The sequence below is a fragment of the Malaya genurostris genome, chromosome 2 (assembly GCF_030247185.1).
Source record: "Malaya genurostris strain Urasoe2022 chromosome 2, Malgen_1.1, whole genome shotgun sequence".
Classification (NCBI taxonomy): domain Eukaryota; kingdom Metazoa; phylum Arthropoda; class Insecta; order Diptera; family Culicidae; genus Malaya; species Malaya genurostris.
In genome coordinates, this window is record NC_080571.1 from 212,375,444 (window position 1) to 212,390,020 (window position 14,577).

The 14,577-nt window shown below is 36.8% G+C and overlaps 1 protein-coding gene across 2 annotated transcripts in view; it reads right to left on the reverse strand.

Moving 5' to 3' along the window:
• The window catches only part of LOC131427405 (voltage-dependent calcium channel subunit alpha-2/delta-4), a 120,246-nt gene that overhangs the window by 73,396 nt on the left and 32,273 nt on the right, over nucleotides 1–14,577 (reverse strand). For both annotated transcript variants that reach the window (XM_058590563.1, XM_058590564.1), the window contains exon 3: nucleotides 3,333–3,443. In XM_058590563.1, coding sequence (XP_058446546.1) covers nucleotides 3,333–3,443 — 111 coding nt within the window. The remainder of the gene's footprint in view (nucleotides 1–3,332; nucleotides 3,444–14,577) is intronic.

Here is a 14,577-nt window from a genome sequence, read left to right on the forward strand (position 1 = left end):
ATCCGAAAAGAATAAATTCCTTTTTTTCTTTGAATAATCGCAGTCTTTACTTATATTTTTCTATTTTTAGCGACATTTCTTTTTAGTGCCTGTAACCGAACCTTTTTTGAGATCGCCAGAATATATTACTTTACTAAATTGATAATAAGTTTCTCAATCAGTGTAGTGTATATATATCCGCATAATGTGCACTTAGTCCGAAGTTATAAGCTTAAAATAAAAGGATGCCGGTAACAGAACACTCTCCCCTACTGTATCTACGGAAACCCATTCAACAGACAACAACACATACCGCATCGCAAGTCTATCTTCACTTTCTGCTTTGCTGTCAAACGGTGATTTGCGATGTTGTTTTTGTGTCTTTTGCTGCCTATGGGGTACATTAGCGTCATCATCTATTTGATTATCTCAGCTGATGTGTGTTCGCAGAAAATTTAAATTCCAGATAATTAGTAAAAATTTCTTCTGTGTTATTTCTTTCAGTCATACAAAATACCCCAATGGAAAGTATCAATACAATGTCAAACAAAGTAAGTTTTTATCGAAGTTCTCCTTTCGTTCTCTGTTTTGCAATTATCATACCACTTGACATGGTTTTATTTTCAGTGCAAAATAAACTCAAATCTCGGTAGATTTTTCAAATGGCCGTATGAACAAATGATAATTTCTCTTTGTTTACTTTCTCTTTCAACTATTGTGACGCGATTATTTTCATGGATTTTACAGCACTAGTCGAAAGTCGAAGGTTTTGGGTATTATTTGACACTTTGTATTAGTTGTGTGGAACTGTCACTTGCTTATACTGCCATTTAAAAAATCAACCAAAAAACTATTCATCCGTCAAACTTTGGCTGCAGTTTCAGTCAAATTTAACAACTCGATAAAAAATTACTACCCGCCAGTCAAATTTTAACTAAAAGTTAAAATAATTCGCAATGATTAATAGTTTGACGTAGGACTACATCTTTAGATGGTCCATGGTCTAGAACCTAGAAAAAATCGTGTACCTTTTCTGAACAGGGATGCCAGAACCATCTATGTTAACAAAAGTTCCCTTTTTTACGTTTTGTCTTCGACTCGTCAGTAAATTTGGAGATCATGCATAACAATTTAAAACTCGTACATACAGCGAGACGAAAAGTTCATCTCTATTTCAAGTAAAGAGTAGACTTTTTTAGAGTGTCTGACGATATGAGAAAAATCTGCAATATGTCAGATAAATCTAGAACATGAAGAAAGAATTCTACTTTTGACACCGATATATTCGAACGTTAACAAACAAGTTTTAATTTCTTTTATCCCTATAATTTGGTTCCTGGATGCTTGAGATTGAATCTCGTTAGTTTTCGCATGTTATTGAAGGTGTTTCTATTTATTTATGATGTTTAGAATAACTTGATGATTTGTGATGTTTAAACTTATAATTGATTATGTTTTTAGTGCATGACATTTTCGGCGAAACAAGACATATCAAATATGTGACTGCCACGATTTCCCCGGTTTTTCCACGAGCCTAAAAAAAATGTCTTCAGCATCTATTCAAATTAATCATGGTTTTATCCGAGACTGCTTTATAATTCAGTGTATCAACTACCGCAGATATGCGCACAACCGGATATATACTGCTCATGAAAACCCCAGCAAACCGCAACAATAACGATCATCGTCATGTTGTTACGCTAAACGCACACATTGGGTCAATTTTTTACCCTTGTCCTGCTTCTTCGGACAGTCTCTGAGATACGAAAATCTCACTTCGAAACGTGTTAGACCGAAACAACCCGATGTCATGATGAGAATATACAATTAATTTACGTCCATCGGCGTCTCCATCGCTTCTCAGTCATCCTTAGACTTCCAGTGACCCCAAGATTGAAACTGTATCCAATGAATTTGGAAATTCAATTAAAACTCCACTCATCTTTTTTGCATTTTTCACACACAAAAAAAAACAATATCGAATTACTGCTTCTTCAGTTGGCACTTTGTGATCAATCAAATATTGGAATGCTTTCTACGTTTCATCTCCATTTAATTTTTCGTTGTCTTCATTTGCTCAATAATTGAAGCATCAATCATTTTAAAACAGACTGTTATGAAAAACGGCCCATCAAAACGGTCAAATTCTGATCCAACCGGTCGTATTAACCTATGAGTCTCATAATAAAATAGCAAAACTCATTGTGTGGCGTCATCTCCGCTTCGCTCGACAAAGGAATAAAGCGGTTCCGCCTACAAACTGCCGCCGCATACTAATGACCGATAATCGATTATTCTTCTTAGCCCTGAAAAGCTTTCCCGGTGCACGAATTCGATCAAAAAACACCAATGGCAGCGAACTGCTTCGGCGTGGACATGAATTATGAGCGTAGGCTTATTAATAATTTAATATTCGTTTAGTCGGAGAAAACCAATCGAGAAGGTCACGGTTGTCCGCGCCCTAATCTGGAACAAACTATATTAGATATTCTGTTAGCAGGGTAGAGGGAGACAGATTTCATAATTTATCTACGATACGAAACAATGCCTTCATGAATGAACTTTGAAAGCCACTTGAGTATTTAACCTAGAACCATCCATCTTTGCTTTGATCTTTCATCCTAACCATTTTATTTGTAGCAACTCGCCTTTTCACACAGACACACCGCAGAAAATCTTCGGACCCACTCCTACCGAAAATAGGCAGAACATCAAAAGTGAATCGCTCGCCAACAAGAAATAACCTTGTCAACAGGAAAGGAAAAATGTTTCCCTCTATCTCTCAGGAGAAGATCATTTAAAATATGTTCCTGCTATGTGCTCGCCATTTCGGGTTGTGTCACGCACATCAGGGATTCCTTCTAGTTGCACGGCATCACAAAATCCTGTGCAAGATTTTGAATCTTGAATCTCGTCGTACTTTAACGTTGATGTTGATAGAGTGAAACTCAGCTGTACATTCATTGTGCAATGTTCAAAATGCCTAATTATAACTACTATCGCATAACCGCGTAATATATTCTTGGTACAATCATACTGTGGATGCTGTTCAAGCTAAGTAACAATTTTCACTGTAACCCGTCACATCAAACAGTGCTTACAACCGGGTTACCATTCACAGTATTTATTGGCTATCGTTTCGTTTAGCTTTAGTAGGTCAACAGTAAAACAAAATCATAAAGCGCCTCAACGAAACCAGCCAGACCGTCATCAAACGGGAGCGCCCCATTCGCTATACATTCATACAAAATGATACGATTCGCAAAACGGCTCTCATCACAAGCTACAACATGGGGATCAAACCCAGCTAGCATCACAATAACAATGATCATTATCAACCGACGTGCACTTACCATGACGGCATTCATTTTAAAATCCATAAAATTTTTCACTTCGGCTGCCAGCTCGCGCAATAGCAGGATGCCATCCTTCCGGTTTACGTCCACATCGTAATCTTTGTATTTCTGAAAACGAGATAAAATGACAAATATAAAAATTGGTTACATCGCAGAGTTTCTTTAGCAATAGAGTATGACCCGGTTTTAATACACGTATATAACATATCCAGTAACTAACAGCAGAAAAGGTTCCAAAACATTGCACCAATTTTCAGTGTAGCAAACGATTTGTTTTTCACGGATGATCAATTTGACTTTCGGCTGGTTTAAAAAAAATGAATTTGTTTTTGTATGAAAATAAAATCGATGTAACTCGGAAAATGCAATTAGCACAAAAATGACTCGAGGTACTTAAGGTTCTACTTATAATCTCAGGAAAACAGCCATTGATGAAAAAGTGAAAGAAGTTTTTTTCTCTATCGCTAGATAAATCTTTAAGAAAAAACATCAGTTTATTTAGAAATTTTGTATTGAATAAACCGAAGTTTCTTTTTTGAATCTCGACTCAACGATCATGGAGAAAACTGCTTTTACATCTTTCAATAATGGCTGTTCTCCTAGTATTGTAAATTGCCCCATAAAAGTGAAATTCAAAGAGCTCAGATTTTTCTGGTATTGTTTTTGTGCCGTTTTTCCTCAAACCGTGGTTACTCGGAGAATGTAGGCTGCACAAAGATGATTTGGATTCAAGTTCAAGTTGAAAATAAATTTATTCTTGAAACATAATTAATGAGACGTTTTGTTTTTAAATTTTATACTTTAAGATAATTTTCTAATTCTCAACTAACTTGTGAAATGGCCCCTTCTGTTTCGCGGTAGTGACACTAGGAATCCATCTCTTTCGGGACTCAAACGATTATGATGGAGTGTGTCTACATTTTGTTATCAATTTGGACACATCCCTACCAATTACGGAACTAAGAAACAGTTGCACTGAGATAACAAAAGGCCCAAAGAACAATGTGTAACCAACATCAAAAGTTACGAGTCCACAACAATAAACCGCAATTAAATAAGAAAAAACTTGTAGTAGGTAATGTTAGGGACATAACCGCGAGATTGACGTAGGACTGCTGTCCATAAGGGGCAGATCACTTGAAAAATGCACATTTATTTGGTAAATTGTTTTACTAATAAATTGTTCATTTCAAGTAAAATCTTATTAGATCTTTGTAAAATGCTTTGGATTCTGAAAAGAACCGAAGGTTACCATTTCTCCTGCTGACAACACAGTTGACAATTATTTCCACGAGCAAAATCCCGAAAACATCGGTTGCTATTCGTTTGGCGAACGGTGCACAAAGTAAATCTGCCACATGTTTGTGTGCCCTTACCTATAGCGCTCCGAGTCGTGGCACCCATGAAGTTGGACGTCGTATGGATTAGTGACGACACTTATTCTGATTGAAAATCGATTTTATAAAATCAAATTAATGTATATAAGTAAATCCAATTAACTCTTTGCTTGATTCTATGTGGAGACACTGAAAATGGTTAGGAACGGAATGATTTGACAGTAATTGCGGATTATATCACTATCATTTTTGAACCTTAGAACTATCGATTTGTATTTATTCTCTTCGTTCTGTTCGTACTTTAATGAATAAGCGGTTCTAACAGGTACAAATATGCAAACGTATAGAATTTGACTACTTCATTTCAGATTACCATTTTTCATTTTTCGGGCCGATTTAATGTATTTTTTTCTTTTATTCGCACGCGAACGACCAGCAGCTGAGTGATGTTATCGCGGGATTCATTTCAGGCTATCAGAGGGTTGTATTTTCTACGATATTGATATGCTGTTTGCTGCCTTTATTTGTATTCGATTCGCACAGCGAAAAGTGCCTAACCTATCAAATTATTCTAGATTTGCACTAAACTGATGGTATTTACCTTTGGTTTGCAAAGAAAGTTGCCTTAATAGTTCTTTAGATAACATTTAGAGCCATAAGATGGGCTGATTTTGTATAATGTTCTCCATTATTGTCCACTTTTCGTTTCCTTTTCCTCCAATGCAAACGACCAGAAGCTGGATGATGCAATCACTTTTGTTTGAAGCGAAACTCTCACTGCGAATAGCAGATCTGTAAGCATAGAAGAACTAGTTGTTGTTTTTTGCATTTAGGCTTGAGGAACGGAACCTCATATTCGTCACCAGTCACCAGCATCAGTTGAATAATGCCGGGTGTAGTTCCATTATCTTGACGTAGATAGAGACCTGCGAACTCGATGGGTCTCCGTTCATGAATTATCACAGCCTGAAGCTAGCAAACATGCAACAGGGGCTATTTATAGATTCGGTTAATTGTAATGTTTCGTGTTTGGACCCATTTTTCACTATTTAAACAATATTTTCGTAAGAAACGAGGTATTCACAACAATCTTACATCTTTATCCATTAGATTCGTGAAAGAATCAGAAGAAATACTCAAACAGGGAAGAAATTATCAAGAGAATAAATCTGGAGTAATGTCGTTACACTTCCGCGTCGTGAATTTTTGAAAATGCACCCAGATGAGCACAGTAAAGGAAGACGTAGTCCTATGTCAAATTACAATGATTACAACCATGGGTTTGTTCGCGCTATTGATGTGGAATTACGCAAACAAAATCTTAAATGATCAATAATTTGACGTAGGACTACTTCTTTCTTTACAGTTCAATTAGTGGAAATCTAGTAAGCCAGCATAGCGAATTAGATTTTTAGTAGTCGAAATAAAACACTAAATACGTTTAAAATACATGGTCTTAGCCAATCAAATCGAAGTGTAGAAATATTTCCAATCAGTAGGTAAATATTACAACTAATCCAAACAAAACTGACTGAGTAGTAATTGTTCCAAACCTGATCACTTTTCTGTATGTCTACATCATTGAATTTTTAGTTTGCATCCCTATATAGAAAACAAAAATGTATTCCACATAAATATTCAATGAACAGTGCAGGAGCTGTGCGCGGATCCAAAAAATCCAAAATTAACGGTGCTAAACAATTTTCGACTGGCGGTAGCGGCGAACCGACATAACGGCGGCGACATTTGGTGTGCCATTTATAATCAAAATGTCGATGTCTGAGGACTTTATAGAAAAAGTCCGGAACAACTATTTTGGGTCCTTTGAAAATTCAATTTCTTGCTCCTTTAAGATTGATGTAAAATATTTCCCAAGTAACAATTTTTGTTACGCTAGCTTATTTATGACTAGTTTGCAACCAGAAATTTGAGTGATTACAACTAACATCTAACCACTTGCGTGACTCAAAAAGCGCAGTTTCTACTAGTTGCTAAGTCGGCTAAGAATGAGTTGTCGTTACGTTGTAATGCCATACTAATGAAGCATATCTTTCCATAACTAGAAAATAACTTGTTTTCAAGTAAACTAGTTGAAACTTAGTCACCATCGACATTATAAACATTGAATGATCCCAGAATGCTTTTCTATCAACAATAAAAAGGCACTAAAGCACTTGAAATCACAAACTTTATACGAGGTACAGATTTCACAACGATTTTAAAACTGTCGTGCGAAATTCAATTTTAATTAACTGTTTTTTTAAGCGCCTCCAATCAAAATCTGTTTATGAAGATATGAAAAATAAACAACGAAGTAACCCTGTTCAGATTGCACAAAATTATTTCAAGTAGAGTGATTTCTCTTTTTTTTAAGCTTATATATCATGAGAATTATAATATTATCACAATCGATGTTCAATTCCAATTTTGTTTTCTTCGTATTTGTTATACTGCATAGAACAAAAATTCCGGTTTTTATTATTTTGGCCAAAAGTAGTTTTGAAAACAGTAATATTCTGGTATTATTTATGTCTCATGCACTTCTTGCGACTCCATAGTGTGTTTGCCATATTGAAGCCAACAAAAGTTTCTTAGGTTGCATTTTCGTTATCATTACGTTGAGAAAACCAACCGATAGCTATCTGAATCAAAGCAAAAATTGTATGTTATAATCTTGTAATATCTATGTTATTGCTATATCAATTCACAGTAACGATTTTCACATTCGTTTACGTATTCATAAAGGATTCGCAACGGAAAATAAACCTTGTTTTAACTAGTAGCTGCATAGCATAACTGTGATTGAAGATATGTTAGAATTAAGTAGCGATAACTTACACATGATAGTTAGCTCAATGTTTATGTTATAAAGATTCACTGCTGTCACCTTGTTTTAACCAGTGTAACATTCGCGCTTTTGTTGCGACATAGTTGGGCTAAGTGGTATCAGAACTAGTTACGGGTTGCTACGATTGAAGTCAAATAAACTTATTTTCAACTAGTAGCTAGACGCATAGTTGTGATTAAACATATGTTGGGATTAAGTAACGATAGCTTATAAATTACAATTAATTCGATATGACGAAAAGATGTGGTGATTGTAAACGTAAATAACTATTTCGTAACTAGTCATGTTGGGAAGAAATATTGCTGTCACCTTGTTTTAACCAGTATAACATAAAAAACATGTTTGTGCTCTTGTTGCAACATAGTTTGGACTTAGTCGTATCAGAACTAGTTGCGGATTGCTACTTGGGTTACCAATTTCTGCGGATGGACAAATAAACACAATTTTTTTGCTTTGGGAACCCCTGGTGTAGAGAGAACATCGTCTTAACATCGTAGTGTCAAGCACTCAGCAGATGAGCGCTGAGTGCACGTCAAATATTAGAACCCACTGAGAGACAATTTGTGAGTTGTGATTTGATGTGTTTGTACACTGAATCAGATTCTTATGAAACTGTCTCGCTTGTATTCCCCATCCACCAGAGTTGCCATAGGCGGCCAACGTTCGAATCGATGTCATTTCAATCCAATTCTCAACACATGTTCTCGTATGCTGCACATCGCATTCGGTTCAGTAGCCAGTTGTGTTTAGCTCGAGATATGAAATTCAATCGTTTATGGTATACATCAAATCTGGGTTGTGTTGGCAGCTCTGTGGTTTGAACATACACTCACCGGCGTAGCTCAGTACTGTGATGCCAAACTCAGTACTCACTTTTTAAATCTAGGAATGAGAGTGAGATGCTATGAAATCAAAACTGAGAACCATCAATACCATCAAAATATGATGTCAGCGGTGCTCTGTATATGCGAGTGTGTTTGTTTAGATCAGTGATGAGTTTCATCTTTACCATCATTTTACGAATTTCATCGTAAATCAAGAGATGAGCTGATGAATTGAAAAAACGGGCCTCATGAGCGAGTTTTTGCCACGCTTGAATTCAATATTCAAAGTACTGTGCATCACTGGCCACTACTTTTAATGTGGAACACATTTTTGTTTTCTATATAGGGGTGCAAACTAGAAACTCAAGAAAAATACACGTAGAAATGTGGTCAGGTTTTGAACAATTACAGCTCAGTCAATTTTGTATCAATTATTAATATTATGTTACCATTTGATTGGAAATATTTCTACGTATTGATTTGAATGTTCATAGGCATGTATTTTTAATAGTGTATCATTGAAATGTTGATTAATAGCTAGCAGTGTCCTATTTTGTCTGCAAAAAATCTCCGGCATAGTGGATTTCCCTGCCATAGTCGACGGTTTTAAAGGAGTAAGCGATATATCAAAGGGAAAGCATTGCTCTGATTGGTCAGTCGATGCTAAAGCGCAGCTGCTGGAAGCACGCGAATCTATAAATAAAAGCAAGATTATAGCTAACGTTTCAGTCCAATGAGTAGCATGCTAGGGGTAGGTTGTTGCTAGACAGCAAGACAAAAAGTGCCATAAAACGATTTGAAGCTTTAATTAGTATGCTCTGATCTTGTGTCATGCAAGTTCGGATGAAATTCCATGTTAGGTCGTTTCACCTGATAAATTGACAACTACTCCAGGGTAAATTTGGAGTGCATAAGATTAATTTCTAATTTATATAAGATAAACTCGATTGATAATAAGAAACTCGCTTCAACCGAAATCGCAGAATGGTTGTAATGGTAGAGAAACGCTATAAAAATAACTGCTTGTATACAAAACTTGAACACAAAATTGGCGAAGAGAAGCTTAAATATCGATATCCGTATCGCAAGCTTAAATATCGATATCCGTATCGTGTACAAGCATATAAATGCGTACATTTGGGCTGTTGGTATAATTTTGTCGGCTACAAAACAAATACAAATCACGACAAATAAAGTCTATATTATGGGTTCGCGTGTTCGGTTTTGGTTTCTAATAAAGTTCAATCTAAGCAGACTCTCATGCAAATTTGCGAATTCAAAAGTGTGACGATTGATTGAACTGTTTGATTGTAGATCATTAGAAATTTTGGTTGCCTTGTTCCACATCAATGGCTCGAACAACCCCATGGGGCTGATCCTTGTAGTTTTTCCCATATTTCTGACAATTCACTGATAACCTTTTTAAAAGATCTACCGGTTTGACCAATCCATCCAAACCTGTTTCAATCCACCTAGTGGTGTAATGATGCCTTTCTCATGTATAATATTGTGGTATTCTATTCAAAAAAATTTCTTCGATTTTTGAAAGAAACCAATAGATTGTTTCTGCGTTAACTAGTATAACATACAGAATAAAACAGTGCTTTGATTGCGTATCCTTAAGAAAACGAAGTGGGTTCACTATTATATGCACTTCCGGCACCGGAACCCGAGAACCGGTATAATCAAAGTCGGTTCGTACGGCCACCAACTAACATTACATACAAACTCTAATAGTACGCACTCTAAATTACGATTTAAATGTTTGTCGCATCCGAAAATATGTAGTAATTTTTGGTAGGACCATAAGACCTTTCAATTGACCTTAAGATTGGGAATAATGATTTAGAGTCCAGTTTATAACATTTTTTACGGTTTTTGTTTCGCCGGTTTAAGTGACGGTGTACAATATTGAACACACTTTACCCTATAACTCCGGAACCGGAAGTCGGATTCGGATGAAATTCAGGAATTCTGTATGGGACCGGAAGACCTTTTATTTGAATCTAGGTTTGTGGAAATCGGTCAAACCATCGCTGAGAAAAGTGTGTGAGATCCATATTGGTATATATGACCACTATTTCCGGTACTTCCGGAACCGGATACCGGGAACCAGGATAGCCGGAATTGGTTTGTTTAGTTGCCTACTGATAATGACTATCGATTTGTGTTGTTTTGAGATCAGTTTAGGAAATTTTTTACGTGTTTTGTTTCGCCGGTTTAAGTGACGGTGTACAATATTGAACACACTTTACCCTATAACTCCGGAACCGGAAGTCGGAATGAAATTCAGGAATTCCGTATGGAACGACGAGACCTTTCATTTGAATCTAAGTTTGTCAAAATCGGTTCAGCCATCTCCGAGAAAACCTAGTAAGATTATTTGACACATACATACACACACAGACATTGCTCAGCTCGATGAACTGAGTCGAATGGTATATGACACTTGGCCCTCCGGGCCAATTTTCACTAGTCGGTTTTTCAAGTGATTGCATAACCATTCTATATGAGAAAGGTAAAAATGTGAAATATCTCTAAGGGGCTGTCCATAAAAGACGTCACGCCGCAAGGGGGAGGGGGGTGTTTCATAAAACGTGACCTTTTGTGACAGGGTGGAGGGGGGGAGGTGTTTGGAATGTGACGTCCAATATTTTCAATGAGCGCATTTTTGAATTACCTAATTATATTGCTGCTTTGCCCTATTTCCTGAAAAAATCCCCACAATAAACATTTACATTCTATAGGAAAACGTGTATTTGTTGATGTAAAAGCTTCTTTTTGTAAATTCGGAAATGAGTGATGCAGGAAATCATTTCTGTTGTGATCAGCAAAAGTGCACGGAGGAGCTAGTAAATTAGCGAAATTAATAAATTTTGCCAAATATGAGTAAAAAAGAAAAAGATGCCTTCAAACGGTTTAACTTAAGTTATGCACTGACAATTTTTTCAGTAATTTGATTTTCTAGCATTTTTTTTTATTCAAGAATATAATGTTTAAGGCACACTGCTTAAGCTCTAAGATGCCAAGGGCTTTTACTAATTTTAATTAACGACTAATTTAAAACTAGGGCTGTATCATTGAGTAATGTCATATTTGGGTCGCAGTGGTTGACTTTGCCAGATCCAGCCTTCAGCTGGTGATCGGTAGTGGCCGGTGAAATGAATGATAGAGTCTTCCATATGGCATTTGTGAATATTCATGTTGGCCGCATTCTTCGGCCGTGTGGGTCCACGGGAAACACCCCCAGGTTACGAATACCCGGCGGGTGGCCCGATTTTCTAGCATTGATAATAGTATATCATAAGAATTTCTCTTATGTGATTCTGATGCAGTTTATTCAATTGTACTCCATTTGAAAAAGGGCGGGAGATCAACGATTTCAGACGTAGATCATGTCATGTCTTATCTTGATCATATGTGATTTTCCTCCACCAACATCAAAGCTTATCGAATCATCAAATGATTGAACTTACATAAATCAAGAATCATTTTAGCTCAAAATCACTACCCATTGTGTGACGGAAGAGCAGTACCGATATTGATGGATGTGATTTAAATTTCACTGATCAACTGATAATGGAAAGATTCTCCGGCAGTGATCTCGTTTTGATGAGGTTTTGGTCTTTATTTTCTCAGCCCTGTATGCTACACTAAGGAAATATTATTCTTTACCTAAAACAATAATATATCTATATCGATTTTTCCCTCATATTTATATGGTTTGTCATACATATTGAATGTATTTAGATGAATTTTATTTATTTTGAATTCGTGACATGTGACATAGGGGTAGTGGGGGGTCTTTGCTTCTGTGACAATTTGTGACAAAGAGGGGAGGGGGAGTAAAAAATCGTCAAAAAAGTGTGACGTCTTTTATGGACAGCCCCTAAGGAGCGATCTCAACAGTATCCTGCTTTTCATATTCGCATTGCCATAAACAACGCGAGATGACACATCACAACTGAAAAAAAATAAAATAAAATAAACACTCGCGGATGAGTTTGCTGCAAACCCAGGTTTCAGATTGAATCACACGATTGACTTGTAAATTTTCACACATTCCAAATAAATCTGATAAGACCAACAATGATATGCAGATGGCGCTTCGATCGGTTGACATGGTTTGATTTTGGGTGATTAATTCGCAGTATCCGTCGCTTGAACATTTGTTAGTTTCGCCAATAAGCATTATTCAACATATAACACTTTTAACACTTTTCACTCAGCTGCACTATTACTCAAAATAGCTGTTTCGACCAATTATTTTACTATTGATTGTTTGATACACATTGAAATTAGACTTTTTTGAGAGCAACATCTAAGCACCGCATCGTACTCTGCCAGTGATGGCATTCTCACATAAAATAGATTACAATTTTTCAAAAATAGTATCCGTGAATTACCAGAGAAATGGGAAAAAAGTAGTGGCTAGCGATGGACAATACTTTCAATATTGAATTGGCACGAACTTATCTACACACCCAGTAGTAAAAGTATTCATCCGGCTTAAAAAAAATTGCACTCGCATAATTTTTATGTAAAGATGGTTCAATTATGCTTTCCATTGATAGACGGGAAGATGCAACATTTTCATCAACACTAATAATAAATCCGGCGGCGTTATCAAAATAAGCTACTTTTGAACGCGCCACCGGATTTTCCTGCAATTAGTGGCATAACAAAACTGTGGTTGGTTGGCCGAAAAACATTTACTGTTTCGCCAAAGTTCATTACGTTGAATCAATCAAATAATATATTCTGAATTTTTCCTCCGGAAGCCATGAATCACCACTCACTCAGGATAGTTTTAAAATCAATAACTTTGCTGGAAAAATATTTCTCCAGTAGGTTGACAAATTGAATTAAACGGTTCACATTGCACACATGTGAGTTTTCATTGCTTTTCCAAATCCACACGCGCGAAGAAAAAATACCGCAATGATAAATCGTTCTTGAGGTCAGTATGGAAAAGATGCTCCCGGGAGGGGGCGTCTCTCGTTATGTTCTAGTGAAACAAACTCATTCATCCAGTTTAGACTTTCGGACTTTATCCGATAACAATACCTGAAAAGAGGACCCCGATTCAGTTAACACAATCAACCTCATCCTGGAGCCCAACCGACACAATAACACATATTCCAGATGGTCGTCGTCGGTCTTTCGAGCGGTTCTGTTGTGCTACCTCCTAACCAAAGTGACGTTTCCAAATCAGTTCGTTCGTTCGATGCAATGTGATTGTCCACACCCCCCCCACCCCCCCTTCACCTAACAGGTCAGTGGGCGAACGGCGTGTATCTGCCGCTAGTCTGTGCCATTCAGGAATGTTTTCCGCTGGTAATCATCCTGTGAGAAGTGTAGGTAATGGAGGTGGCGTTGGTGATGCTGATGATGACGAGGGACACAAGCTAATTGTCGGAGGAAGTAGTACTACGCTACACGGCCGGTTTCCTCTCGATAGATGTTACTGACAACAAATACCATAATGAGATGTATGTCCGTTCGTACAAGCTATACTCATCTGATAACACACGACGTGATTTGGTAGATAGCATGGTGCGCAAATTGTAGAGCGAAGATGTTTAATGAATGTAGCTTTGGAATGCACGATTTTTTTCTGTTCAAACTTATAATTCAAAAAACAACTTCTTTCATTTCGCAAACCCATTGTTGCAGTATTCAAAGACAAAGATTTTCACTTTGATAAAAGTCAGATGCAAAATCCTGTGACGGTAAAGATGGGATGGGCATCCCCAAAAGATACCAGTAGCGCTCTACGTTCGAATGATTACCTTACTAGTCGTGCTGGCCCTAGATGCGAGCCAGTATGGAATTGGTAATTAGATTAATCTATCATTTGACACTAATTTGTTCTCCAATTCCGATGTCAGTTCACTCGCGGAATCTCCAATCAATATGTCTTTCAGTTCGACGGACCAGTATTGATGCGTAACATCGTGTTTCAATCATCCGAATAGGGGAGGTGCACGTATTTTTTGACACAAACGTTTGAGGATAAGATAAATTGAGCAAACTAAATTGATGTTTCGATAGTCGAAGATAAATCATAACTCTAATCCAGAAAACCGTGAAAAACATCAATCATTATTGAAAAAAATTCAACCCTTGCAAAGGTTGATCACAAGCTCAAATCGCATCTTAAGCATAAACATATGGATTAACCATGAACATATGAGACCACTCATGTGTTATCTCCGTTTTAGATCAAATAG